This window comes from Hemiscyllium ocellatum, chromosome 49 (assembly GCF_020745735.1).
Source record: "Hemiscyllium ocellatum isolate sHemOce1 chromosome 49, sHemOce1.pat.X.cur, whole genome shotgun sequence".
NCBI lineage: Eukaryota > Metazoa > Chordata > Chondrichthyes > Orectolobiformes > Hemiscylliidae > Hemiscyllium > Hemiscyllium ocellatum.
The window spans coordinates 5,962,937-5,990,146 of record NC_083449.1 but is presented as its reverse complement, the minus strand read 5'-3'; the positions used below and the strand labels follow the sequence as shown (position 1 = coordinate 5,990,146).

Below are 27,210 nucleotides of genomic sequence, written 5' to 3'. Positions count from 1 at the left end.
GAATGATCATTCACAGCAATCTCAACCAGAGCAGCAATTGAACTGCATGCTGTCAGCCTGAATGTCCATTGTAAGCCAACTGTAGAATCAACTGAGCGAACCAACCCCTGACATGGCCAGTGGCAAAAACATTGGGTAGCACAGTGGCTCAGTGGTTAGCATTGCTGCCTCACAGCGCAGTGAACCCAGGAACAATTCTAGCCTCGGGTGACTGTCTGTTGGGAGTTTGCACATTCTCCCCTTCTCTGCGTGGGTTTTCTCTGTCTGTGATGGTCATTCAGAGAATGAAATCTGCCCTCCTTACCTGATCTGCTCTGCATGTGACTCTTTACACTTTGTAAGCTCTTCACTGCCTTCTGGCTGAGCAAGTCGATTGGTTCAAGAACATTTTGGAATTGCATCCACTTCCCACCTGAACACATCCTGTTCAGAGTACAGAGAAATAACATTTGTCAGGGTCAGTTTTAGGCTTGTTCCAATCATGTGCTTTGCCAAGAGAAATTGCTCTGTATAATAACCCCAGATATTCACAGCTCCTCCTGTACACTCTGATTGTCTTTTAGACAAAGTTTGTTCTTCCCATCCATTTTCATAGAGTCATACAGCACTGAAACAGGCCCTTCAGCCCAACTCACCCATGCCGACCAGGTTTCCCAAACTCAACTAGTCCCAGATGTAGGTTTGCTCGCTGAGCTGGGAGGTTCATTTCCAGTCATAAGATGTATGGGTTGGCTCAGTCGAAGTGGTGTCCTTCCTAATCTGTATCTAAGGATACTAGTGAAAGAGGCTCATCCATCGTAGGACAAGTCAAACAGAGAAATGTACAAGAATTCCTTGCAGCATGGCATTCTAACCAAAACTCTATCAACAAACACATCGAGTTAGACCCCATCTACTACCTAGTAGGGCGATGAAACATCTGGAAATGAACCTCCCAGCTCAGTGAGTAAACCATATCCAGAACCTCAACCTGAGCTACAAACCTTTTCAAATTGCTCAACTAGTCCCATTTGTTTGCACTTGGCCCATATCTCTCTAAACCTTTCTTACCCATGTAACTTTGAAATGTTGTAATTGTACCTGCCTCTACCACTTCCTCTGGCAGCTCATTCCATATACACACTGCCCTCAGTGTGATAAATCTGCCTCTCGGGTCACGTTTTAATCTTTTCCCTCTCACCTTAAACCAATATCCACTAGTTTTGGACACCCCTAAAGACCATAGCTATTTACCTTTTTTGTGCCTCTCGTGATTTTATAACCTCTATAAGGTCACCCCTCAGACTCCAACGCTCCAGGGGAGAAAAGCTCCTAGCTTATGAGGCTTCTCATTATAACTCAAACCTTGCAATCTTAGTAACATCTTTGTAAATCTTTCCTGCAACTTTTCTAGCTGAACAACATCCTTTCTACAGCAGGTTGACCAGAACTTACCAAAATGCAACACTTCGCATTTATCTAAATCAAACTTCATCTGCCACTGGCCCAGTTGATCAAATTTTTTTTTAGATTAGATTACTTACAGTGTGGAAACAGGCCCTTCGGCCCAACAAGTCCACACCGACCCGCCGAAGTGCAACCCACCCATACCCCTACCCCTACATATACCCCTTACCTAACACTATGGGCAATTTAGCATGGCCAATTCACCTGACCCGCACATCTTTGGACTGTGGGAGGAAACCAGAGCACCCGGAGGAAACCCACGCAAACACGGGGAGAACGTGCAAACTCCACACAGTCAGTCGCCTGAGGTGGGAATTGAACCCAGGTCCCTGGCACTGTGAGGCAGCAGTGCTAACCACTGTGCCACCGTGCCGCCTATTGTACTTTTAGATAACCTCCTTCTGTGTCCAAAATGCCACCAATTTTGGTCCTGCTCCTATCTACTGCATTTCTTGTTGACCTGTTTTCAGGTTGACCAAGCAGAACAGCAACCACCCTGCATCACATACGCCACCCTGGGACACACAGATACAGGAGGGGATGAGGAACCAGGTCAAGATGAAGAGCGAAACATTTATGCCAACCTTCCACGGATATTGTGAGACAGCACAGAAGAAAGCCTGTGAAGCTTCACAAATCGGTCAACAGAAAATCTATCTTCCAGCAAATAGAGAGGAAATGGAAGTGAGGGCAGAGCAATGTCATGTTTCTGTGATGAGGCTAGGTTTTGCCTAAATTCACTCAACAAGATATCAGTTTGAAAGATGGACTTTTCTTGAGAAACCATCTGAATAATAGCCTCTCCTACAACTCTGTGTGTCAATTTGTCCCGCTGTAGCACGATCCAACTGCTGATGGCAGAGATTTGAGATTTTATGCTCTTCATCCTGAACTTGAGCGTCCACTTGATTTCCTGGCAAATGGGTGGAGGCAGACAAGCCAATGAATTGAATGTACTCTCCAACTTTGGTTTAAATTGTGGTGAGCCGGAAATAATTTAAGGCAGGATTGTTTTCCAGCCCTATCTTCATTGCCCTCTCAATTCATCACTGTCAATACACATCCAACTTTTTTTTCATTCCTGACATGGAATCTAACTCCACCATGATCCCAGGCTGTACAATCCAAATCCTAACAACTCTGAATAAAGATAGTCTCCTTATGTGACTCCTAGCTCTCTTGCTGATAATCTTGAAATTGTGACCCCTAGTTACTGGTATACCAACTAGTGGTAACAAAATATTCTTAGTTATTCTGGCAAAATTCTTCATAATTTTGAACACCTCCATAAGGTCCCCCTTTTAATCTTCTCTGCTCCAAGGAGAAGAAGCCTGGTGTCACTAATCCTTCCTTGTATGTAAAATCCTTCATTCCTGCTATCATCCTAGTAAATCTTCAATGGACCCTCTCCAGAGCTTGAAGATCCTTCCTTAAATAGAACTGAACACAAATCTGGTCTGACCAATGATTTGTAGAGGTATAGCATCACTTCCTCAGTTTTATACTCATTGCCTCTATTGATAACTGCAAGGATCCTATAAACTTTCTTCACAATGGTTTCAGTTTGCCTGGCCAAGATACGCATGAACCCAGAGGTCCCTCTGCTCCAGTGCTCCCCTCAAAGATGTACCACTGACCCTGCATTGTTGCTGTGTGTTACTGATAGCAATATGCATTATGTCACATTTGTCTGCATTTGAATTCATCTACCAGGTTTCTGCCCATTTGGCCAACTTGTCAATCTCCCTGTGAAGTCACTCAGCATCATCCTCACAATTCACTCTTCTCCCTGGGTTAGTGTCAACTGCAAATTTAGACATTATATCCTCAATACCCAACTCAATCATTTATATAACCAATGAATTTGTTGATGTGTATCTATCAGTTTCTTCTATGTGGATGCAACTATCAATCTCTACCTGTCAGTTTTGGCTGTGTGAATGTCCAAATATAGTTATCAATATGCACCTGTCAGTTTCCCCAATGTGAATGTGTGAGTGTATTTACCAGTCTGTTCCTGCTCTGTGAATTCAGACTGTCAATATTAATCTGTACCTGTCAGTTTCTCCTAAATCAATATGTGAATGCAGTTACCAATCTCTGCCCCTCAATCTCTGCCTTGTCAATATGTGAATTTATTTATCAATTTCTACCTGTCAGATCCTTTTTGATCAATGTGAACAGTGCAGGTACCAATATGTACCTGTGAGAATCTGCTCTGTGAATATAAGTGTTGTTAGCAGACTGTACTTGTCAGTTTATGCTGTGTGAAACTGAGCGTGTAGTTATCATTCGATTCCTGTCAGTTTTAGCTTTGTGAATAAGAGTGTGGTTATTAATCCATCCTTGATAGTTACTGTAATGCAAATGTGTGACTGAAGTTAACAAAACTGACCGATGGAGACGGTTAGTCACACATTTGCATTACAGTAACTGTGTCGTCATCATTTGTTTGTCTGTTTTTGCAACACTTGGAAAATTGTGTCCAGTTCTAGTCAACACATTACAGGAAGGATGTCGAAGCTTTGGAAAGGGTTCAGAGATAATTTACTGGGATTTGCCTTGTCTGGAGGGAATGGTCTTATGAGGAAAGGCTGATGGACTTGAGGCTTCACTAGAAAGAAGAAGATTGAGAAGTGACTTAACAGAGACACACAAAATAATCAGAGGGTTAGATAGTGTAGACAGTGAGAGTCTTATTCTTCCAATGGTGATTGCTAGCACAAGGAGACATTGCTTTAAATTGAGGGGTGATAAATATAGGACACACATCAGAGGTAGTTTCTTTACTCAGAGTGGTAGGGGTGTGGAATGTTCTACATGCCACTGTAGTAGTATACTCACCAACTTTAAGGGCATTTAAATGGTCATTGGATAAACATATGGATGAAAATGCAGTAGAATACTGCGCTATCATGTTCTATGTTCTATTATCTCACTAAATCTTTCCTACTCTATTGTTTCAAATTATGATTACGTGATCGTATTGAATATTTGAGAAAATGGTATTGCGTTTTCTTGTATTTTATATCAGATTTCATAGGAATGCAGGGCTATTTGCAGGAAATGAAAGTTAATTTGAAACAACGGCACAAGAAACCTTTTTGATGAAGATAGAGTCATTAAAAAATCTGAACTTGCAAGTTGGAGAAATGAAGAATGATGTTGTGCTAAAGGTGGATATGGCACTGCTCTGCCACCATGATATATTTATGGAAATGGAATGCTGTCTGAATGGGAGTAGAATTGTTAGCTGGATGTTTCTGACTGCTGCAGACCACAATGACTCCATGTGAGTGATATTCATCTCGATTGGATCATTTCCTGTTGCCTGCAGTACATATGGAACTCCATAACTGTTCGTCCTATTCTGCAATTATGGTGTTTATATTTTGAACTAATTCTGAATTAATCAGTTGCTGTGTGTGTCTGCAGTAATTATTCCCTATCATCAGGAATAAAAACAAATTCCTGGAGAAACTCTGTTCTGAATAACAGTTACTGGCCCCAAAACATTAACTCTACTTTCTCTCCACACATGCTGCTAGACATGCTGAGTATTTTTTCAGCACTTTCTCCTTTTGTTTCTAGCCTCTAACTTCTGCAGTTTTATTTGTTAGGTTTTGGCACAGTGTTCCATGTAGGGTGAATGGCAAGTCTGAAGAGTGTAGGGAATGCTGGATGATGGAGAAATTGAAGTTTTGGTTATGAGAAAGAAGGAAAGATGTGTCAGGTATAGACAGTAGAGATCGAGTGAGTCCTTAGAAGAGAGAAAGACAATAGGAGTATACTTAAGAGGGAACTCAGGCGGGCAAAAAGGGGACATGAGATAGTTTTGGCAAATCGTTTTAAGGAGAATCCCAAGGGATTTTATGAATACATTAAGAACAAAAGGGTAACTAGGGAGAGATTAGGGCTCCTCAAAGATCAGCAAGGCAGCCTTTGTGTGGAGATACAGAAGATGAGGGGAGATACTAAATGAGTATTTGGCAACAGTGTTTACTGTGGAGAAGGTCATGGAAGATAAAGAATGTAGGGAAATAGATGGTGACATCTTGGAAAATGTCCATATTACAGAAGTAATAATACTGGATGTCTTGAAAGGTGGATAAATCCCCAGGACCTGATCAGGCAAACCGTAGAACTACTTTTGGAAGTTACGGAAGTGTTTGGTGTGTCCCTTGCAAGACATTTTTAACCTCGATAGTCACAGGTGAGGTGCCGGAAGACTACAGGTTGGCTGAAGTGGTGCTACTATTTAAGAAAAGTCGTAAGGAAAAGCCAGGAAACTATAGGCTGGTGAGCCTGCCATCGGTGTTGGGCAAGACGTTGGAGGGAATCCTGAGGGACAGAACTTAGATTAATTTCGAAAGGCAAGGACTGATTTGGGACAGTGGACATGGTTTTGTGCATGGGAAACCATGATACACAAACTCGATTGAGTTTTTTGAAGAAAACAAAGAGGTTTTCCCCATGGGAGACTGGTTAGCAAGGTTAGATCTCATGGAATACTGGGAAAACTAGTCATTTGGATACAGAACTGGCTCAAAGGTAGAAGACAGAGGGCGGTACTGGAGGGTTGTTTTTAAGACTTCAGGCCTGTGACCAGTGGAGTGCCACAAGGATTGGTGCTGGGTCCACTACTTTTCATTGTTTATATAAATAATTTGGATGTGAGCGTATGAGGTATAAGTTTGCAGATGACACCAGAATTGGAAGTGTAGTGGACAGCAAAGAAGGTTGCCTCAAATTACAACGGGATCTTGATCAGATGGGCCAATGGGCTGAGGGGTGGCAGATGAAGTTTAACTCAGATAAATTTGAGGTGCTGCATTTTGGAAAGGCAAATCAAGGCAGGAATTGTACACTTAATGATAAGGTCCTGGGGAGTATTACTAAACAAAGAGACCATGAAGTGCAGGTTCATAGTTCCTTGAAAGTGGAGTCACCAGTCGATAGGATAATGAAGAAGGCATTTAGTATGCTGTTCCTTATTGGTCCAAAATAGAGTATCGGGGTTCGGACGTCATGTTGCAGCTGTACAGGTAATTAGTTCGGCCGCTTTTGCAATATTGTGTGCAAGTCTGGTCTCCTTCCTTTTGAAAGGATGTTGGCAAACATGAAATATTCAGAAAAGATTTACAAGATTGTTACCAGGGTTGGAGTGTTTGAGCGAAAGGGAAAGGCTGAAGAGGCTGAGCCTGTTTTCCTGAAGTGTTGGAGGCTGAGGGGTGACCTTATAGAATTTTATAACCTTTATAAAATTCTGACCATTATAAAATCAGAAGGATCATGAAGATACAAAATAGACAAGGTATTTTCCTTGAGGTGGGGGGGGTCCAGAACTAGAGGGCATAGGTTTCAGGTGAGAGCAGAAAGATTTAAAAGAGACCTAAGGGACAACCATTTCACGCAGAACGTGGTGTGTGTGTGGAATGAGTTGCTACAGGAAGTGGTGGAGGCTGGAACAATCCCAACATTTAAAAGGCATGTGGATGCGACATGAATAGGAATGGTATAGAGGGATATCGGCCAAATACTGGCAAACGGCACTAGTGTTGGCAAATGGGACGTGATTAGTTTTGAATGTCACGTTGGCATGGATTGGTCAGACCGAATGGTCTGTTTCTGTGCTCTATATCTCTATAAGTCTATACCTCTATGGCTGAGAGTTATAACAATTATTGGCAAAAGGGGTGATGTACGTAAAGAATGGAGAGAGAGAAAAAAAATGTAATTCCTCTGAAGTAGTTGACTCTTGATTTGAAAATTTCTTTTTGGAAATTGAGTCAATGTGTGTCTATTTTAATCTGCTCTAACTATGGAAAGTTCTTCAGTCTGACTGCAGTAACATACCTGCTGCTTGTTAGAAGGAACTGATCACACTTGGCTTTGTACCGAAGCCATGTTACACGGTTTTGGTCCTTCAAGTAATTGTCTGGAGGAAGACAGATGAGAGATTGTCTGTAAATCAACATTAAGTCAATGTAATAATTTAATAATCATTAGGCTGTTCTTCCTTCAAGTAAGCAATTCCAACAGGACCACAGGGCTGATTCTATTCTTGGCCTTAGCTGCTCCTTGGTGACTGTATTAAAAACAATTCATTAAGAGCCAGCTACTCACCAACGCCTTGACAAATGGGATAATCTAATGCAAATGCATGTCTGGATATGAAAGTTTCCTTGCTATCCATAGCTATCAGTTCCTGCTCAGTGAATATCAGAGTGTAATTATCAAACTATAATTATCAATCCATATAATCTATGCAAATATGTGAGTGAATAATTATCAATCTGTCCTTGTCACTCTCTGGTAAATATATTTACATTTTTCTCATCACAGAAACAAATAGGGACAGACTGATAACTACACTCATACATTCACATTGCATAAACTGACAGGTGCAGATTGGTAATTGAGCTCCTGCCAGGGACTGGTTGTAAATACATTTCATACATTTTCAATAAATTGAATAAGTCCCTATGTGTTTCTCCGATGTGAATATGCTGAGTTTTCACCTGTCGCTATCAATTTCTGCTTTGCGAATGTGAGAGTTTAATTATCAAGCCTTCCCTGTTAGGCTCTGTAATGACAGTATTTGAGTGTATTTATTCATTTGTTTCCTGTCAGTTTGTGTGACTGTAGTTATCAACCCGTACCTCTCAGATTCTGCAATATGAATATAAGAGTGTAGCTATCCATTAGATTTGATCGGATTTATTATTGTCACATGCTCTGAGATACAAAAGAAAGTATTGTTTTGTGTGCTTTACATGCAGATAATATCATTCAAAATGCATCAGAGTAATAGAACAGAATCCACAATCCAGTACTAAAGCTGCAAAGAGGGGGATTAACATTAAAATTTGACACAGGTCAGACAGCATCTGAGGAGCAGGAAAATTAATGTTTCGGGCAAAAGCTTTTCATCAGGAATGTCCGAATGGTTGATTTTCCTTCTCCCCGGTACTGCCTGACCTGCTGTGCTTTTCCCGCACCACTCTAATCTTGAATAATTTCCAGCAACTGCAGTACCCACTTCCGCCTTAAAATTTGAGCAGTTCATTCAAAAGTCTGATAACAGCAGAGAAGCTGAGTTTGTTGGGTGGTGTATTCAAACTTCTGTATTTTCTGGTGTATTAGTTTTTCTACAGAAGGTAGGGTGGGCGGAAGGGTGACGAGTAAAATACAGATGGAGATAGAGTCCAAAGAAAGAGAAGAACAGTAGGGCAGACAAAGGAGTGGATAACTGTCAGACTAAAGGTGTGAATAGCCTCTTGCTAAGGCCTGTTAGTGGCTAACAATTGGTGGTGTATAATAGCAGACTATATGTTAACAAGGCCGGATATGTGGGGTTTAGGTAATGACATGGGAGAGCTCAAGCTCTGTAGTTGTTGAGCTCAATATTGAGTCCAGAAGGCTGTCGAGATCCCAAGCAGAAAATGCGATGCTGTTCTTCCAGCTTGCACTGAGCTTCACTGGAGCACTGCAGCAAGCCTGAGACAGAGATGTTGGCCAGGGAACAGGGTGGTGTGTTGAAATGGCAGGCAACTGGAAGCTCATGGTCTTTGTAGAATGTAGGTGTTCTGCACAGTGGACACCCAATCTACACTCAGTTTCCCCAACATAGAGGAGACCACATTGTGTGCATTTTCCTTGCCATCATCAGTTCTGAGGGCCGATCACTAGACCTGAAATGCTGCCAGACCTGTGAATTTTTCACTAATTTTTGTTTAGTTATCAATCTCTGCCTGTCAGTTTCTTCTCTGTGAATACACGAGTGTCATTATCGAAGTGTACATGTCAATTTATATGATTTGAAATTGGTAGCATAATCAATCTAATCTGCTTTATGAATGAGTATGTAGTTATCAATCTTGCTCTGAAATTTACTGCCACCTGCATGTCAGAGTTATTAACTAACCTGACCCTGTTAGATTATGCTCTGTGCATCTGTTAGATACAATTAATAACTGCACTATCAGCTTCTTGTTTATAAATGTGCAAATTCACTTATCATACTGTACCGGTTAGGTTTTGCTGTGAATGTGTTCGTCTAGTTATCAACCTGTACCTGTCATATGTGTGTCCATGATTATCGTTCCTTCCCTTTCAGTTTCTGCAATGTGAATATGTGAGAGCAGATATCAATCAATGTCTATCAGTTTTGGTTGTGTCCATACGAGAGTTTAGAACTTGATGTATACATGTCAATTTCTGCTCTCCTTGTGTGAATTTAGGAATTGATGTATACATGCCAGTTTCTGCTATGTGATTGGGAGAGTGAAGTTCTCAATGAGTTCCAGTCACTTTCAATTCTTATATATCAAAGTTAATCAATTCTCTGGCAGGCAATAATATTCGAAGAGTCTAATGATGTCCATGAATCTACTGTTAATTGCCAGAAAAACTCATCTGGTTCAGTAATGTCCTTGAATGAAGGAAACTGCCATCCTTCCCTTGTCTGGCCTGCATGTGACTCCAGACCCACATCAATGTGGGTGCATGGGTAGTTAGGGATGGGCAATAAATGCTGGCCAAGTCAGTGACGCCCCCATCCCATGAATGAATTAGAAAAAAAAAATTCTGTGATTGAGATTCAATCTTTGATAATCGTGTTTAGGGTGTTGAGATTGGGCTTAATATCTCTTATGCATTTTGTGACTTATGACTCCATCACAGAATTGGTACAATCATTCTGCCTGTTGTGTCTGCACTGGGACATTTTATTCTTTATCTGTTCTCCATGCTAGTTTCCAATAATTGTTGGGATTCTAATCTTCATTCACTTACTGCCAGTGTCTCGGTGTAAATGCCAATTTGAGATTAGTTCTGCAGCTAATGATACCTATAGTACCAGTTTTGCTCTGTGTGTAACAGTGACAAGTCGAGTATATGGATGCCATTCTCTATGTTCACTTGCATTTCTTCAGCAGGGTGTAGGATAAACCCATTCAATATTTGATAAACCTGTGTGGTTGAGGCATTAATGTTGGTTCAATACTTATGTTTGCCAAGAATCTGAATTTCATTGTATTCAATCTCAGTTTTCATTTTTCATTTTGTGTGTGCAGTAGTCTTTGGCAGTTGCTGCTGGGCACTGCAATAATGTAACATGTAATATTAACATCTTCTGAAGCGATTGATAATGTGGTCAGTCAGTTTATGACTGTCCATATCTGGAAGTAGCTGTGGGCCTAAATTGCATTTTCTTCTCTCTTTTACCATTAACTGGCTGAGTGAGAGTGAGTTTTCTGTTGTGCTGCCAATCTGTATCACTTTAAAGTGTGGTACTGGTCGAGATCACACCAACTTTGTCTGTATGTCTCTGTGTGATTCCAGTTCTGATACAACCACCTCATAAATTATAAGATCTTATCAATCAGTATTTCATACATTAAAAAGTCTGGAAATGCTTCTGCATTACTGAGGCCCTCAACCAGAATGGGAGCGTGCATAAAGTGTGTTTCCATCAACACTAGGCGGAGACTGAGAATGAGAGAGACAGAGACAGACACAGACATATGTATGTACGCATGTGAACAAGCATTAAGCATCCTCTCTAGAAGCATCCTCTGTAGCTAAGGCTTGACCAATAGGTTTGTTTGATTATTGTATTTGTACAGGACAACTGTTTATCAAAAGAATAATTTTGTCCTACTCCATATAAATGTCCAACATTGCTTCTATATCTGCACTCAAATATACACTTCATATTTATATTTGTTATAACCATGTAACACCATGATCAGTTTGTTCAAATTGATTGTAACTTTAAAAATGCCAAATCTACATATGAATTTAATACAGCTCATAAATATATATTTATTACAACATACAATCTAACCTGATTCTAATCTTATGAATGATAATTGGCTTGGAACAATGGAATTTACTGTCACTGAGGTGGTAAGCACTGAGAACAGGACAAAATAATGTAGATTTATATATCGTCAGTTGTGTTTAACTCTTGGATTGAATGTGTACTTCTGGAAATGGAGTTCAATGTGTGTCTGACTCAAGCCACTCTGACTGGAAATGAACTTCTCTCTGACAGTGGTAACATACCTGCTGGGTGAGAGAAGCAGTTGGTCACTCTTGGATTGATCCATCAAATACTTGCCTGGAGAAAGAACAAAAGAGAGAGAACTCCTGTACATCACTAGCAGCTGAGTAGGAAGATATCAAATGATCAATGCAATATTCAGGTCATGATCATTATAATTCTTTGTTTTTGAACAAGGCAAGGTGAACAATGCAGATCCTGGTTCCACTCGAGCCCTGAGCTCCTTCCAGTCTTTTTCTGTTTCGCAAATTCTAAAACATTTCATTTAGATAAAATAAACTCACCAACATATGGACATCTCCACAAATGAAATGATTACACAGTTCAATGTCTAGCTCCCAATACATTAACTGTTGAAAAACAAATATTGGGCACGATTTCACATACTTGGAGACGATTATTTATCTAGCCTGCTATATCTATCCTACACAGGATTATTACATTTGTCTCTAGTGTCCTTTATTTCAATGTCTATTAGCAACAAACAGCGTGAAACAGAAGTCAAACAATGAATTCCCATTAGTGTTTAGGGGATTAAGAACCACAAGAATGTCCCACAGCAGCTTCTTCCCGCTCTGTCTCCCTCAGCAGGCCCACACACAGCCCGAGAAAGGCCTCTCTCTTCCCCCCCCAGCCCGCTCACTCCAAGTTCCGGGACCAGTTCCTGCTCCGCTCGGCCTCTTACAAACAGCCCCCGGTTCTCCCTGAACTCACCCCGAGTTAATCCCGGTCTCGGAGCCCCCTCTGTGTCCCAGGCTCCCATCCCGATGTGCTGCTGGAAGGAGCCTGCTGTTCCCTCGCTTCCCTGGGCGCTGATCTCTCCATTGCGGTCTGTTTCAAACAAACCTCTTGCACTCACTGAGTAAATGCTCCTCAATGGCAGCGCTGGGGGAGGGCCTCACGCATGCGCTCCTCTGGTCAGCATTGGGACAGTCGAGCGTGCAATGATGTATTATGCATGCGATGTTTTCCCAAAACTTCCCAGAAACAAACATCAATTGGCCATTTCCCCAATTCCCTTTTCTCTCAGTTAGACTTAAGGAGCTGGGGATGTGGGGGAAAGGGCAGAGAAGGTTTCAAGCTGGGGCATTATCCCTTTATGGAGCTCATTCCCGGGTCATGTTAATAACTCCTCCCTCCGGCTCTCACAATCTGATCAGGTGGAGAAGCTGGCGGCCACTCGGCCCATCCCCTGTGCTCCCCTATTCGATAACATCACGTCGGATCGAATGTCACCTGTAGTATTTAATCCTGCTGACCCCTCAACCACAAATATTAATTCCTTACAGAGATGGAATAAGTGGAACATTCTTATGAAGTTAGAAAATATCTGATGGAGAGAGTCTTGAATCACAGTGTCAGTGCTTATTTCTGGGTCAGGAGGGCCGTGCAAAAGTCAGGCCCAGTGTGCAACAACATCTCTGGGACTCGATTTAGGTTGTAGTGGATGACAGACAGAACTGAAAATGTGTTGCTGGAAAAGCGCAGCAGGTCAGGCAGCATCCAAGGAGCAGGAGAGTCGATGTTTCGGGCATGAGCCCTTCTTCAGGCCCGAAACGTCGACTCTCCTGCTCCTTGGATGCTTCCAGCAACACATTTTCAGCTCTGATCTCCAGCATCTGCAGTCCTCACTTTCTCCATGCTGCAGACAGAAACCTTGTGATGTATTGTATGCCACAACGAGACACCCCAGCTGTTTTTGTTTATTCACTCCTGGAACGTGGATGGCGCTGGCTGAGCATTTATTCTCCATCCCTTTGAGAAGACGGTGGTGAGCCGCCTTCTGGAACAGCCGTTGTCCATGTGCTGCCCACAATGCCATGAACACAGAGTTCCAGGGTCTTGATCCAGTGACAGTGAAAGAAAGCGGTTTTATTTCCAAGTCAGCATGGTGAGTGTCTTGGAAAGGACCTTGCCCGATATCAAGGCGTTGTTCCCCTACATCAACTGCCTTAATTCGTCTTAGATGGAAGTAGTCGCGATTTGGAAGGTCCTCCTTTTACAAATTACAAAACTCGAATCTTTTTGTCAGACAGACGTCTCTCTGGCCGACAGCGAGAAATCACAATCGTGTGTTGCCTCCCTGGTGCCGGGATCAAGGATATCTTGGAGAGAGTGCACGATATTCACAAAAGCGAGAGTGACCAGCCCGAGTAAACACTGGAACTAACTACATACGAAGGGGAAAGGATTAGATTCCGAAGGAAGAATAAGAAAGAGGCAAGAATTCAGAAAGGAGGTCCTCTCCGGTAGTAACATGTAGATTACTCCCACTGCTCCGCGCGAGTGAGGGTAGGAGTAGGATGATAGAATAAGGTAATGCCCAAGTCAGGAGCTGGTGCAGGGGAGAAGGGTTCATATTTTGGATCATTGGAATCTCTTCTGGGACGACGTAACTTGTATAAAATGAATGGATTGCAGCTAATTGGAAGGGGTCTAATATACTGGCAGAGACATTTCCTGGAGCTGCTGGGGAGGGATTACACTAGTAAGGTGTGGGGCGGGAACCAAGGAGATTGTGAGGAAAGAGATCAATCTGAGGCAGGTTTGGTTGGCAAGTCAAACAGGCAGGGCAGGCAGGAACATAGCAGAGAATGACTTAGGATTCATCAATTAAACTGCGTTTATTTCAATAGAAGAGGCCTAACAGGGAAGAACGATGATCTCAGGACACGATTAGGGAAATGGGATTGGTCTTGGGATATCATAGCAATTACAGAGACATGGTTCGGGGATGGACACAACGGCAGCTTAATGTTCCAGGAATCAAAGGATGGGGAGAGGTGGGCAGCAAGAGGAAATGGGGAGTGACGTGTTTGGCAAGAGGTAAGATTACAGATATACTTAGGGGGATTTTCCTGGGAATTATTTGGGTGGAACTGAGAAATAAGAAAGGGTTTGATCATCTTATTGGGATTGGGCTGTAGACACCCAACAGTCATGAGGAAATTGAGAAACAAATTTGTAAGGAGATCTTAGGTCTGCAGGAATACTGGTGTAGTTATGGTGAGAGATTTTAACTTTCCAATCATAGATTGGGACTGCCATTTTGTGAATGGTTTCAACAGAGAGGAATTCCTTAAGTGTGCACAAGAAAATTTTCTGATTCAGTATGTGAATGTACCTTCTAGCCAAGGTGCAAAACTTGACCTACACTTGGGATATAGTGATGTGTCAGTGGGGGAGCATTTTGGGACCAATGACTATAATTTAAAACTGTTGATTGAAAAGGATATGCCAGATCTCAAAGTTAAATTTCTAATTTGGAGGAAGGCCAATTTTGAGAGTATTATGCAAGAACCTTCAAAAGTTGAGTGAGGGCAGATATTCACAGGCAAAAGGATGGCTGGAAAATGGGAAGCCTTCAACAATGACAAAACGAGGGTCCAGAGACAGTATGTTCTTGTTAGAGTGAAAGGCATGACTGGTAAGTATAGGAAATGCTGGATGAAAAAAAGAAGTTGAGGTTTTGGTCCGAATAAGAAGGAAGTATATATTAGTTAAAAACAGCAGAGGTTGACTGAATCTTTCAAAGTGTATAAAGGCATTAGGGAAAAACTTAAGATGGAAATCAGGAGGGCAAAAAAGGGACATAAGATATCTTTGGCAAATATTGTTATGGAGAATTTAAACAGATTTTATAAATACATGAAGGGCAAAAAGGCCCAGCAAAAATTAGCAGGGCAGCCTATGTGTGGAACAACAGGAAATGTGGGAGATACTAAGTGAGTTCTTACTGTAGAGAAGGAAATGGAAGATGTAGAATGTGGGAAATAGATGGTGACATCTTGAAAAATGTTCATAATACAGAGGAGGTGCTGCTGGATGTTTTTAAACATAAAAGGTGGATAAAGCACGAGCACCTGATCAGGAGTACCCTGGAACATGATGATAAGCTAGGGAAGTGATTGTTGGGCCCCTTGCTGAGATACTTGTACCATCAATAGTCACAGTTGAGGTGCAAAAAGACTGGAAGTTGGTCAACGTGGTGCCACTGTTTAAGAATGGTGGTAAGGCAAAGCCAGGGAACTATTGAACAGTTGAGGTGATTCTGAGAGACAGGATTTACATTTTTCAAAAGACCAGGATTATTTTAGGGGTAGTCAACGTGACTTTCTGCGTGGGACATCATGTATCACTAACTCAACTGATTTTTTTTTGAATTGGTAAGGAAGAGGACTGATGAGAGCAAAGTGATGGATGTGATTTATACGGCCTTCAGTAAGACATTTGACAAGTTTCCCCATGGGAAATTAGTTAGCAAGATTAGATCACATGGAATGCAGGGAGAACTCACCATTTGGATTACAGAACTTGTTTGAAGGTAGAAGACAGAGGGTGGTGGTGGAGGGATGCTTTTCAGACTGGAGGCCTGTGTCAAATGATGTACTACAAGAATCATTGCTTGGTCTGCTGCTTTTCATCATTTATATAAATGATTATAGTTTAAAAAAATGACAACACCAGGTTATAATCCCAACAAGTTTATTTGGAAATACAAGATTTCAGAGTGCTGTTCCTCCGTCAAGTGTCGATGCTCTGAATGCTTGTACTTCCAAATAAACCTGTTGGAGTATAACCTGGTGTTGTGTCATTTTTAACTTCGCACACCTCAGTCCAACACTAGCACCTCCACATTATTATGAATGATTTGGATGTGAAGTTGCACCTATTGCTAATAAGTTTGCAGATTACACAAAAATTGTAGGTGTAGTAGCTTGCAAAGAAGGCTACCTCAGAATACAGATGGGTCTCAATCAGTTGAGCGATTGGACCCAGGATTGGCATATTGAGTTCAATTTAAATCAATATGAGGTGCAGCAATTTCGAAAGGCAAATCAGGGCAGGACTTATACACTTAATATTAAGGTCCTGTGGAGTGTTGCTGAACTAATTGACGTTGGAATGCTGATTCATTGTTGCTTGAAAGTAGAGTTATAGTTAGAAAGGATAGCAAAGAAGGCATTTATATGTTTTCCTTTACTAGTCAGAGTTTTGAGTATGTAACTTGGGGAGAATACATTGTGGATGTACAGAACATTGCTTATGACACTTTTGGAATATTATGTGCAATTCTGGGTTCTCTCCTATGGAAAGGATGTTGTGAAACTTGAACAAGCTATTCAAGATAGCTTTTGGTTCAAAGAAAAGGCCTAAAATTTGGGAAGGTATATAGTGAAAGATGTGAAGGCTGCAAACAGACCTAAATTCAGCCACTGGCAGGGAAAAGGGATTTTTACTAACAAAGAGCAAATGAAGAAGACAGTAATGTAGCAGAAGCCATGAAAAAAAACACTGCTGAAGTAAAAATAAATGTGTAAAGAGAGAAATAGGTTGGTAAAGAGGACCATATGTCACTTACAACATAAAAAGGGGGAGTTTAAAATGGGGAACAAAAACGTCTCAAAAATCTCTAAAATAATGTTGTTCTCTGTTCACAAATGTTCACACAACTAACACTGTAGTAATGTTGGGGAGTTTACTGAGAGGGAAATGATGTTGGGACAGTGAGTAGGATTGAAGGTTGGGAAACATTAGACCTTGATCATCCACGTCACAGAGTATTTAATGTAGTGGGCTGAGTAGTACTGGATGCAGTGGTGATTCCTGATGAAGGGCTTTTGTCCGAAACATCGATTTTCCTGCTCCTCGGATGCTGCCTGACCTGCTCTGCTTTTCCAGCACCACTCTGATTTCCAGCACATGCACCCCTCACTTTTGACTGAATGCAGTGGTGGTCATGTTCCAAGATTCTATAAACTCTGCAATAATTTACACAGATTGAGGGCTAGCTAGTGTAAGCAATCCAATGGAAAAGGGAGGTTGGTATAAAATTGGGAACTATAGACCAGTCAGCCTACAGGGAAAAATCAAAATGAAAGCTTCAATTATGAAGCATTTGCCTAAACAGTATTCAGGATCTGCTAGAATCATTATGGATGTGAAGGGCCTGTTTCCGTGCATACTGTTCTGTCTTCTAAGTCTGACAAACCGACTGGCCATCTTTGAGTAAACAGTAGAGCTGATGAGAGTGTAACAGTTATTGAGGAGAAAAACTACATCTAACTCCCTGAACGCCGGAGCAAAGGCTGAAAGGAGGAGAAATTCTAACGTTCCACACTTAACATTTGGTGATATTTCGGCGTGACTGTGTGAATGTGAATATTGTGTCAGAGAGACTGTCGGAAAAGGGCGGACGGTGAGTCTAACGTAACTGTGTTTGTGTGTCCGCTAATATTATGATATTTCTAAGTCTCTCCTATGTAACTCAAAAATATTTACAATTGAGGTTATCCCCCTGCTCCCCTTCTAAACCTCAAAAGGTACAATTCAAGGCAATATATTTATTAGTTACAAGATTTCGGTCAAACAGTAGCGAAAATGTCACCGTTCAGCTCAGAGAGCGCCATCAGTGCTGCAGCAAAATACGTTTAACTCAACAACGGAGCCCTGTATTCGAGTGAAAACTTCTCGGCCGTAAACCTTCCCTTGTCTGGGTGAGGAGCGATCGAGCCTGGCTCTCTGGAGATGTGGAATTTCAGAGGAATCGGAGAGTTTAAGCCGTTAGAGAAACACAGAAAAGCAACAGGATCAGGGAGCTGACGGCAGGTTGTCCCTGCGCCGTCCGCTCGCTGCCTTGAAGTTGCTCAGTGCCGCCGCCAGCAGCTTTATTGCTGACCCAGTTCAGACTGACGCAGAGAGAGATTCAGCGCAGAGTTCTCAACATGAGCGACAGTGCAGCCACCGAAACGGCTCCTCCAGCCTCCGCTCCCACCAAAGCCAAGGCTCCCAAGAAAAAAGCGGCGGCTCCCAGGAAAAGAACACCCGGTCCTGGGTTGGGAGAGCTGATTCTGAAGGTTGTCGGGGATATCAAGGATCGCAAGGGGACGTCTCTGTTCGCTGTAAAGAAGGCGCTGGAGAGAAGAGGGATCGATGTGGAGAAGCGGAAGCTCCAGATTAAGATGAGTATCAGGAGGTGCCTGGCGAACGGCTCCCTTGTTCTGGTCAAGGGCCAGGGCGTCTCCGGCTCCTTCAAACTCCCTAAGAATCCAGCCAAGGCAAAAGCGGGAAAGAAGGCGGGAACATCAGCGGCCACCAAGAAACCGGCCGTGAAGAAATCATCAGCCAAGAAGGCGACAGCAAAGAAATCCCAGGCCAAGAAAGCGACAGCCAAGAAATCCCCAGCTAAGAAACCGGCCGTGAAGAAATCCCCGGCCAAGAAAGCGAGCGGCAAGAAGACGGCACCGCCAAAGAAAGCGGTGAGCAAAGCAGCGCCAAAGAAACGGACTCCCGTGAAGAAGGTGAAAAAGACCAAGAGCCCTAAAGCCCCCAAACCCCTCAGCAAACCGGCTAAAAGCAAGGCCAAGCCCAAAGCAAAAGTGACCAAGACAGCAGCAAAGAAATGAACCAGTCAGTGTAATATATACCCATCTGAACCCAAAGGCTCTTATCAGAGCCACCCACATCTCTCAGGGAAGAGCTGAGCCCGGATCCAATATTCTCCGTCCCGGCGCCGAGCGCAGACCTACCTTAGATATTAATTGATGTGAATACCTCAAATAAACACTCTTGCCATGGTTTACGAAAGTGGAGACCTGTGAATGGGGAAGGTATCACAGGGGGTAACAATAAAAATAACAGGTAAAGTGAGATTCTGTCCTTTTATCAGTGTTCACTGCATTAGCTTTTAAGATGTTTAAATTGGCGGAGTTATTTAGATTGATTCACGCCGGGTAAACGTTCGGTTGTTCAGTTTGTCTGAGCTGTTTTAAACCCCGCCTTTCCTCCTTCCTGTTACCGACAGATCAGGCAATGATCCCGCCTCGTAGGATTTAAAGAATTACTTTAAAATATTAAATGTTATCTTCGTTGAAGATGGATGGTGTTTTGCGTTTTTATGGTTAATTTAATCTCAAGGTTTGTGAGGGTGAATTCGGCGGGAATTTTCAAACTGACCAACTGTCATTTCCAGTGAACCAATCAGCCTCCAACAATTCTTTTCCTGCCTTGTCCGTCCCTTCCGGAGCTGTTTCTCTGTGGGTTGAAGGACAGGGCTGTATCCAATCCCAGCTCTAGGGCGGGCTCTCCGTTCCCTTAAACAGGCAGCACCGCAGCAGCCTCAGCATTGATAGCAGCAGCCTGTGTGTGTTACAGAGAGTTCAAGAGAATGGCCAGAACCAAGCAGACAGCGCGCAAATCCACCGGAGGGAAAGCTCCCCGCAAGCAGCTGGCGACCAAAGCGGCCCGCAAGAGCGCTCCGGCCACGGGCGGAGTGAAGAAACCCCATCGCTACAGGCCCGGCACGGTGGCTCTGCGGGAGATCCGCCGCTACCAGAAATCCACCGAGCTGCTGATCCGCAAACTGCCCTTCCAGCGCCTGGTGCGAGAGATCGCTCAGGACTTCAAGACCGACCTGCGCTTCCAGAGCTCGGCGGTGATGGCCCTGCAGGAGGCCAGCGAGGCTTACCTGGTGGGACTGTTTGAGGACACCAACCTGTGCGCCATCCACGCCAAGCGGGTCACCATCATGCCCAAAGACATCCAGCTGGCCCGCCGGATCCGCGGGGAGCGCGCCTAAACGGAGCCTGGCCCGCCCTGCACATTCACCCCGAGAGAGAGAGACACACAACGGCTCTTTTCAGAGCCACTAAACCATCCAGAGAGAGCGGGAAGCCATGGGTTGCATTACTGTTATAATTATAAATCTATGAAGTAAACGGGTATTGAGTAAAATATTCATTTGGAGTCAGCGACAATGAAGATACACCAACCGAGGTCTTCGGTGATCGCAGAATTTATTATAATGCGATATTAAATATTTGAAATTTTGCTACACGATTAGGAATTGCCCGAACAAAAGCCCTGTCTCCTCATTGTTTACCGTGGTGGTAAACATGGCTTGTGTTTGTGGAGAAGGTTTGGCGCCAAGAGATCAACCGCTTTTATTTCGAATTGAAAAGCCCGCCAACATGCCAGAGGAGAATGCGTGAATTCTTATTCGGTGATTTGTTTTTTCCATTACAAAAATATAGTCCAAACAATCATACCTTACTCCCTTTCCTAATTTGCATCTGCAAAATAAAATCACCAGTGAGTCAATTTTTCGAGAATTGGAGGTGCCGGTGTTGGACTGGGGTGTACACAGTTAAAAATCACTCAAGTAAAAAATGAGGTCTGCAGATGCTGGAGATCACAGCTGAAAATGTGTTGCTGGTCAAAGCACAGCAGGCCAGGCAGCATCTCAGGAATAGAGAATTCGACGTTTCGAACATAAGCCCTTCATCAGGAATAAGAGAGAGAGAGCCAAGCAGGCTAAGATAAAAGGTAGGGAGGAGGGACTAGGGGGAGGGGCGATGGAGGTGGGATAGGTGGAAGGAGGTCAAGGTGAGGGTGATAGGCCGGAGTGGGGTGGGGGCGGAGAGGTCAGGAAGAGGATTGCAGGTTAGGAGGGCGGTGCTGAGTTGAGGGAACCGACTGAGACAAGGTGGGGGGAGGGGAAATGAGGAAGCTGGAGAAATCTGAATTCATACCTTGTGGTTGGAGGGTTCCCAGGCGGAAGATGAGGCGCTCCTCCTCCAGCCGTCGTGTAGTTGTGTTCTGCCGGTGGAGGAGTCCAAGGACCTGCATGTCCTCGGTGGAGTGGGAGGGAGAGTTAAAGTGTTGAGCCACGGGGTGATTGGGTTGGTTGGTTCGGGCGGCCCGGAGGTGTTCTCTGAAGCGTTCCGCAAGTAAGCAGCCTGTCTCCCCAATATAGAGGAGGCCACATCGGGTGCAGCGGATGCAATAGATGATGTGTGTGGAGGTACAGGTGAACTTGTGGCGGATATGGAAGGATCCCTTGGGGCCTTGGAGGGAAGTGAGTGTGGAGGTGTGGGCGCAAGTTTTACATTTCCTGCGGTTGCAGGGGAAGGTGCCGGGGGTGGAGGTTGGGTTGGTGGGGGGGTGTGGATCTGACGAGGGAGTCACGAAGGGAGTGGTCCTTGCGGAACGCTGATAGGGGAGGGGAGGGAAATATATCCTTGGTGGTGGGGTCCGTTTGGAGGTGGCGGAAATGGCGGCGGATGATACGTTGTATGCGGAGGTTGGTGGGGTGGTAGGTGAGAACCAGTGGGGTTCTGTCTTGGTGGCGGTTGGAGGAGCGGGGCTCAAGGGCGGAGGAGCGGGAAGTGGAGGAGATGCGGTGGAGGGCATCGTCGATCACGTCTGGGGGGAATCTGTGGTCCTTGAAGAAGGAGGCCATCTGGGCTGTGCGGTGTTGGAATTGGTCCTCCTGGGAGCAGATGCGGCGGAGACGAAGGAATTGGGAATATGGGATGGCGTTTTTACAGAGGGCAGGGTGGGAGGAGGTGTAGTCCAGGAAGCTGTGGGAGTCAGTCGGTTTATAATAGATGTCTGTGTTGAGTCGGTCGCCCGAGATAGAAATGGAAAGGTCTAGGAAGGGGAGGGAGGAGTCTGAGACAGTCCAGGTGAATTTCAGGTCGGGATGGAAGGTGTTAGTAAAGTTGATGAACTGTTCAACCTCCTCGTGGGAGCACGAGGCAGCGCCGATACAGTCATCGATGTAGCGGAGGAAAATCACTCAACACTAGGTTATAGTCTGTGGGATATAGGTAAATTAATGTTACTTCTGTAATTATAATTGATTATACAAAAAATAAATGAATTCACATCAGTGTGTTTCAGCCAGGAGCTGAGTCAACAAGAATGGAAACTATCTGGAGGAAATGCACAACTTTTTTTTGTATTAGCTAAAAATGTATACAAGAAAGAAACCGGACTGCAAAACAATGGTAGAAATACAGGCACTAGATGAGATGCTGAGAAGAGAGGCAGTTCAACTAAATATGCTTGTATAAACAATAGGTATAAACATCTGTTTCCCACTTTTACAGAAACACAGGAACAAACCCCAATTAAAAGGGCTTAGTGATAAGATGCTGTGAGGGGCTAACAATAACCCACAGCAGAATGTGGTCAAATGGTCTTGTGAGGCCAGAAATAAGCATTTTGTCACAGACAAGGCCGGATCAGACAAGAGATAAACAGGAGTAATGGGTACCGGTCTTAGGGAAGTGGAGGATGTAAACTGGGCGGGAAACAATGAAATAAGAAAAAAAAATGTAGGAACCAAATTATATAAATATCGATTATTTGTTGAATTCAGTGTGTTTTGTCCCTGCCTTGTGGACATCACACCCACTTGCAAGTGTGAAATAAAGGACACTACTGATTCACATCTTGTCTCGGACTGCAATTATTGAAGTGAGTGAGCTTTGTTTCTCACATAGTCCAACAGGTTTAATTGGAAGCACACTACCTTTCGGAGCGACGCTCCTTCATCAGGTAATTGTGGAGGGCTCGATCGGAACAACTAATTTATAGCAAAAACTGAAATTATACATTGAATAACTGATTGTCTGTTAAGCTTTTCATCTGTTAGAATACAGTGATAGTTTCACTTCTTTCATGTGTAAATCACAAAACTTTTTTTTAAAGTTGCATTCTCGGGTTAGCTGTTAACAATGGTGATAGCTAGACAATATGTTGAAGGTGTTAACCCCTTGTGTTCTCTGTCTATGACCTGATGTTCAGATTGATTCTAATCTAAAAAGGGAGATAAGAGTTTTACATAAATTCATGCAGTTTTTGAGCTCAGAGTTCTACATGAATGTATGCAGTTTTTGAGCAAAGTGCAATGTAACTCTGTAAGTACAAATGCACCCCACAAAATATGTGTGCCTGAGGTTGTGAGTGTGAGAAAGTGTGTGTGTAGTGGATGCAGTGTCTTAAGTCTGTGAGGGGGTGCATGTGAGTGTCTAAAAGGGTGTATATGGGAGTCTGTGTGCAAGTCTGTGTGTACCTGTGTCTGTGTGTGTGTGTATAGTGCAATGGTGATCACCTGTAATGTGACATGAACCCAAGGTCCAAGTTGAGGCCCTCCCTATGGGTACCGAACTTAGCTCTTACCGAACAGCCTCTGCTCAACCACTTTTCACTGCTGCCTGTCCTGAAGTCTGCCTTGGAGGATGGTCACCCGAAGGTCCGAGGCTGAATGTCCTGGACCACTGAAGTGTTCCCAACTAGGAGGGAACCCTCCTGTCTGTTGATTGTTGTGTGGTGCCAACTCATCCGTTGTCATAGCCTTTGCTTGGTTTCCCCAATGTCCATGCCTCCGGGCATCCTTGCCTGCAATGTATAAGATAGACAAAGTTGGCTGAGTCACATGAGTACAAGGTAGAACTCTGAGCTCAAAAACTGCATGAATTTAAGTAAAACACTGATTCTAATCTAAAAAGTGAGATAACAATCTAAACATCTGGTCATAGATAGAGAACACAGAGGGCTAACATCTTCAACATATTATCTAGCTATCACCATTGTTAACAGCTAATCCGAGAATGCAACTTTTAAAAAAAGGGGGTTTGTGATTTACACATGAAAGAAGTGAAACTATCACTGTATTCTGACAGATGAAAGACTTAACAGACAATCAATTTTTCATAGTATAATTTCAGTTTTATCACACTGCAATTTTTTGCTATAAATTCGTTGTTACAATCAAGCCCTCCACAATCACCTGATGAAGGAGCATCGCTCCAAAAGCTAGTGTGTTTCCAATTAAACCTAAAACCATAAGACATAGGAGTGGAAGTAAGGCCATTCGGCCCATCGAGTCCACTCCACCATTCAATCATGGCTGATGGGCATTTCAACTTCAATTACCAGCATTCTCCCTGTAGTCCTTAATTCCTCGTGACAGTAAGAATCTATCAATCTCTGCCTTGAAGACATTTAGCGTCCCGACCTCCACGGCACTCTGCAGCAATGAATTCCACAGGCCCAGCACTCTCTGGCTGAAGAAATGTCTCCGCATTTCTGTTCTGAATTGACCCTCTCTAATTTTAAGGCTGTGTCCACGGGTCTTAGTCTCCTCGCCTAACGGAAACAATTTCCTAGCATCACCCTTTCCAAACCATGTATTATCTTGTAAGTTTCTATTAAGTCTCCCCTTAATCTTCTAAACTCCAATGAATACAATCCCAGGATTCTCAGCCATTTCTCGTATGTTAGACTTACCATTCCAGGGATCATCCATGTGAATCTCCACTGGACACGTTCCAGTGTCAGTATGTCCTTCCTGAGGTGTGGGGACCAAAACTGGACACAGTACTCCAAATGGGGCCTAACCAGAGCTTCATAAAGTCTCAGTAGCACAACGGTGCTTTTATATTCCAACCCTCTTGAGATAAATGACAACATTGCATTCGCTTTCTTAATCACAGACTCAACCTGCATGTTTACCTTTAGAGAATCCTCGACTAGCACTCCCAGATCCCTTTGTACTTTGGCTTTATGAATTTTCTCACTGTTTACAAAGTAGCCTATGCTTTTATTCTTTTTTCCAAAGTGCAAGACTTTGCATTTGCTCATGTTGAATTCCATCAGCCATTTCCTGGACCACTCTCCCAAACTGTCTAGATCCTTCTGCAGCCTCCCTACTTCCTCAGTACTACTTGCCTGTCCACCTAAATTCGTATCATCGGCAAACTTCACTAGAAGTCCCTTCATCCTGATCATTAATATATAATGTGGACAGCTGCGGCCCCAACACTGAACCCTGTGGGACACCGCTTGTCACCGGCTGCCATTCTGAAACAAACCTTTTATCCCAACTCTCTGCCTTCTGTCAGACAGCCAATCCTCAATCCATACCAGTAGCTCACCTCGAACACCATGGGCCCTCACCTTGTTCAGCAGCCTCCCGTGTGGCACCTTATCAAAGGCCTTTTGGAAGTCTAGATAGACCACATTCACTGGGTTTCCCTGGTCTAACCTACTTGTCACCTCTTCAAAGATTTCCAAAAAGGTTGTCAGACACGACATCCCCTCACTAAATCCATGTTGACTTGTTCTAATCAGACTCTGCTCTTCCAAGAATTTAGTAACTTCATCCTTAATGATGGATTCTAGAATTTTACCAACAACCAAGGTTAGGCTAATTGGCCTATAATTTTCCATCTTTTGTCTTGATCCTTTCTTGAACTAGGGGGTTACAACAGCGATCTTCCAATCATCTGAGACTTCCCCTGACTCCAGTGACTTTTGAAAGATCTCAACCAATGCCTCCACTATTTCCTCAGCCACCTCTCTCAGAACTTAGATTAGATTAGATTAGAGTGCGGAAACAGGCCCTTCGGCCCAACAAGTCCACACCGACCCGCAACACACCCATACCCCTACATTTACCCCTTACCTAACACTACGGGCAATTTAGCATAGCCAATTCACCTGACCCGCACATCTTTGGACTGTGGGAGGAAACCGGAGCACCCGGAGGAAACCCACGCAGACACGGGGAGAACGTGCAAACTCCACACAGTCAGTCGCCTGAGTCGGGTGTATCCCATCAGGGTGTATCCCATCAGGGCCAGGAGATTTATCAATTTTAAGACCTTTTAACCTTTCTCACACTTTCTCTTTTGTAATGGCAACCATACTCAACTCAGCCCCCTGACTCCCTTTAATTGTTGGGATATTATTCATGTTTTCCACTGTAAAGACTGATGCAAAGTACTTGTTAGGTTCTCCTGCTATTTCCTTATCTCCCATCACTAGGCTTCCACCATCAGTTTGAAGTGGCCCAATGTCTACTTTTGCCTGTCGTTTGTTTCTTATGTATTGAAAGAAACTTTTACTATCATTTCTAATATTACTGGCTAGCCTACCTTCATATTTGATTCTCTCCTTTCTTATTTCGCTCTTTGTTATCCTCTGTTTGCTTTTGTAGCCTTCCCAATCTTCTGATTTCCCAATGCTCTTGGTCACTTTGTAGGATCTCTCTTTTTCTTTAATACATTTCCTGACTTCCTTTGTCAGCCATGGCTGTCTAATCCCTCCCCTGATAATCTTTCTTTTCTTGGGGATGAACCTCTGTACAGTGTCCTCAATTATACCCACAAACCCCTGCCATTTTTGCTCTACTGTCTTCCCCGCTAGGCTCTGCTTGCAGTCTATTTTTGTCAGTTCCTCTCTCATGCCCTCATAATTATCTTTATTTAACTGTAACACCATCACATCCGATTTTGCCTTCTCTCTTTCAAACTGCAGAGTGAATTCTACCATGTTATGATCGCTGCTTCCTAAGGTTTCCCTTACTTTAAGATTTTTTTAAAAAATCTGTTTCATTACAAAGCACTAGGTCCAGAATAGCCTGGTCCCTTGTGGGCTCCATGACAAGCTGTTCCAAAAAGCTATCCTGTAAGCATTCCATGAATTCCCTTTCTTTGGATCCACTGGCAACATTATGCACCCAGTCCACCTGCATATTGAAGTCTCCCATGATCACTGTGACCTTGCCTTTCCGACATGCCTTCTCTATTTCCTGGTACATGTTGCGTCCCTGGTCCTGACCACTGTTAGGCGGTCTGTACATAACTCCCATTATGGTTTTTTTGCCTTTGTGGTTCCTCAATTCCACCCACACAGACGCCACATCATCTGACGCTATGTCATTCAGTGCCATTGATTTAATTTTGTTCTTAACTAACAAGGCAACCCCAACCTTTCTGCCCACCTCCCTGTCTTTTCGATAAGTTGAAAATCCTTGGAGGTTTGACTGTCAGTCCTGACGCCCAACCCCCGCCCCCCCCCCCCCCCCCCCCGCCGTAACCGCGTCTCCGTGATGCCTACCACAT

General features: G+C 43.5%; 2 protein-coding genes and 1 pseudogene across 2 annotated transcripts; all 3 read left to right on the top strand.

The window, feature by feature from the left end:
• LOC132837120 (histone H2B-like) overlaps positions 1 to 27,210 on the top strand; it is a 346,828-nt pseudogene that overhangs the window by 289,216 nt on the left and 30,402 nt on the right.
• LOC132837106 (histone H1-like) lies at positions 18,207 to 18,930 on the top strand. The gene has a single exon (XM_060856801.1). The coding sequence runs from the start codon at positions 18,241 to 18,243 to the stop codon at positions 18,919 to 18,921; it is 681 nt and encodes a 226-aa protein (XP_060712784.1). The 5' UTR covers positions 18,207 to 18,240; the 3' UTR covers positions 18,922 to 18,930.
• On the top strand, positions 19,076 to 20,821 carry LOC132837129 (histone H3). The gene is made up of 2 exons (XM_060856829.1): positions 19,076 to 19,156; positions 19,670 to 20,821. Exon 2 carries the CDS (start codon positions 19,683 to 19,685, stop codon positions 20,091 to 20,093), a length of 411 nt encoding a protein of 136 aa, XP_060712812.1. The 5' UTR covers positions 19,076 to 19,156; positions 19,670 to 19,682; the 3' UTR covers positions 20,094 to 20,821.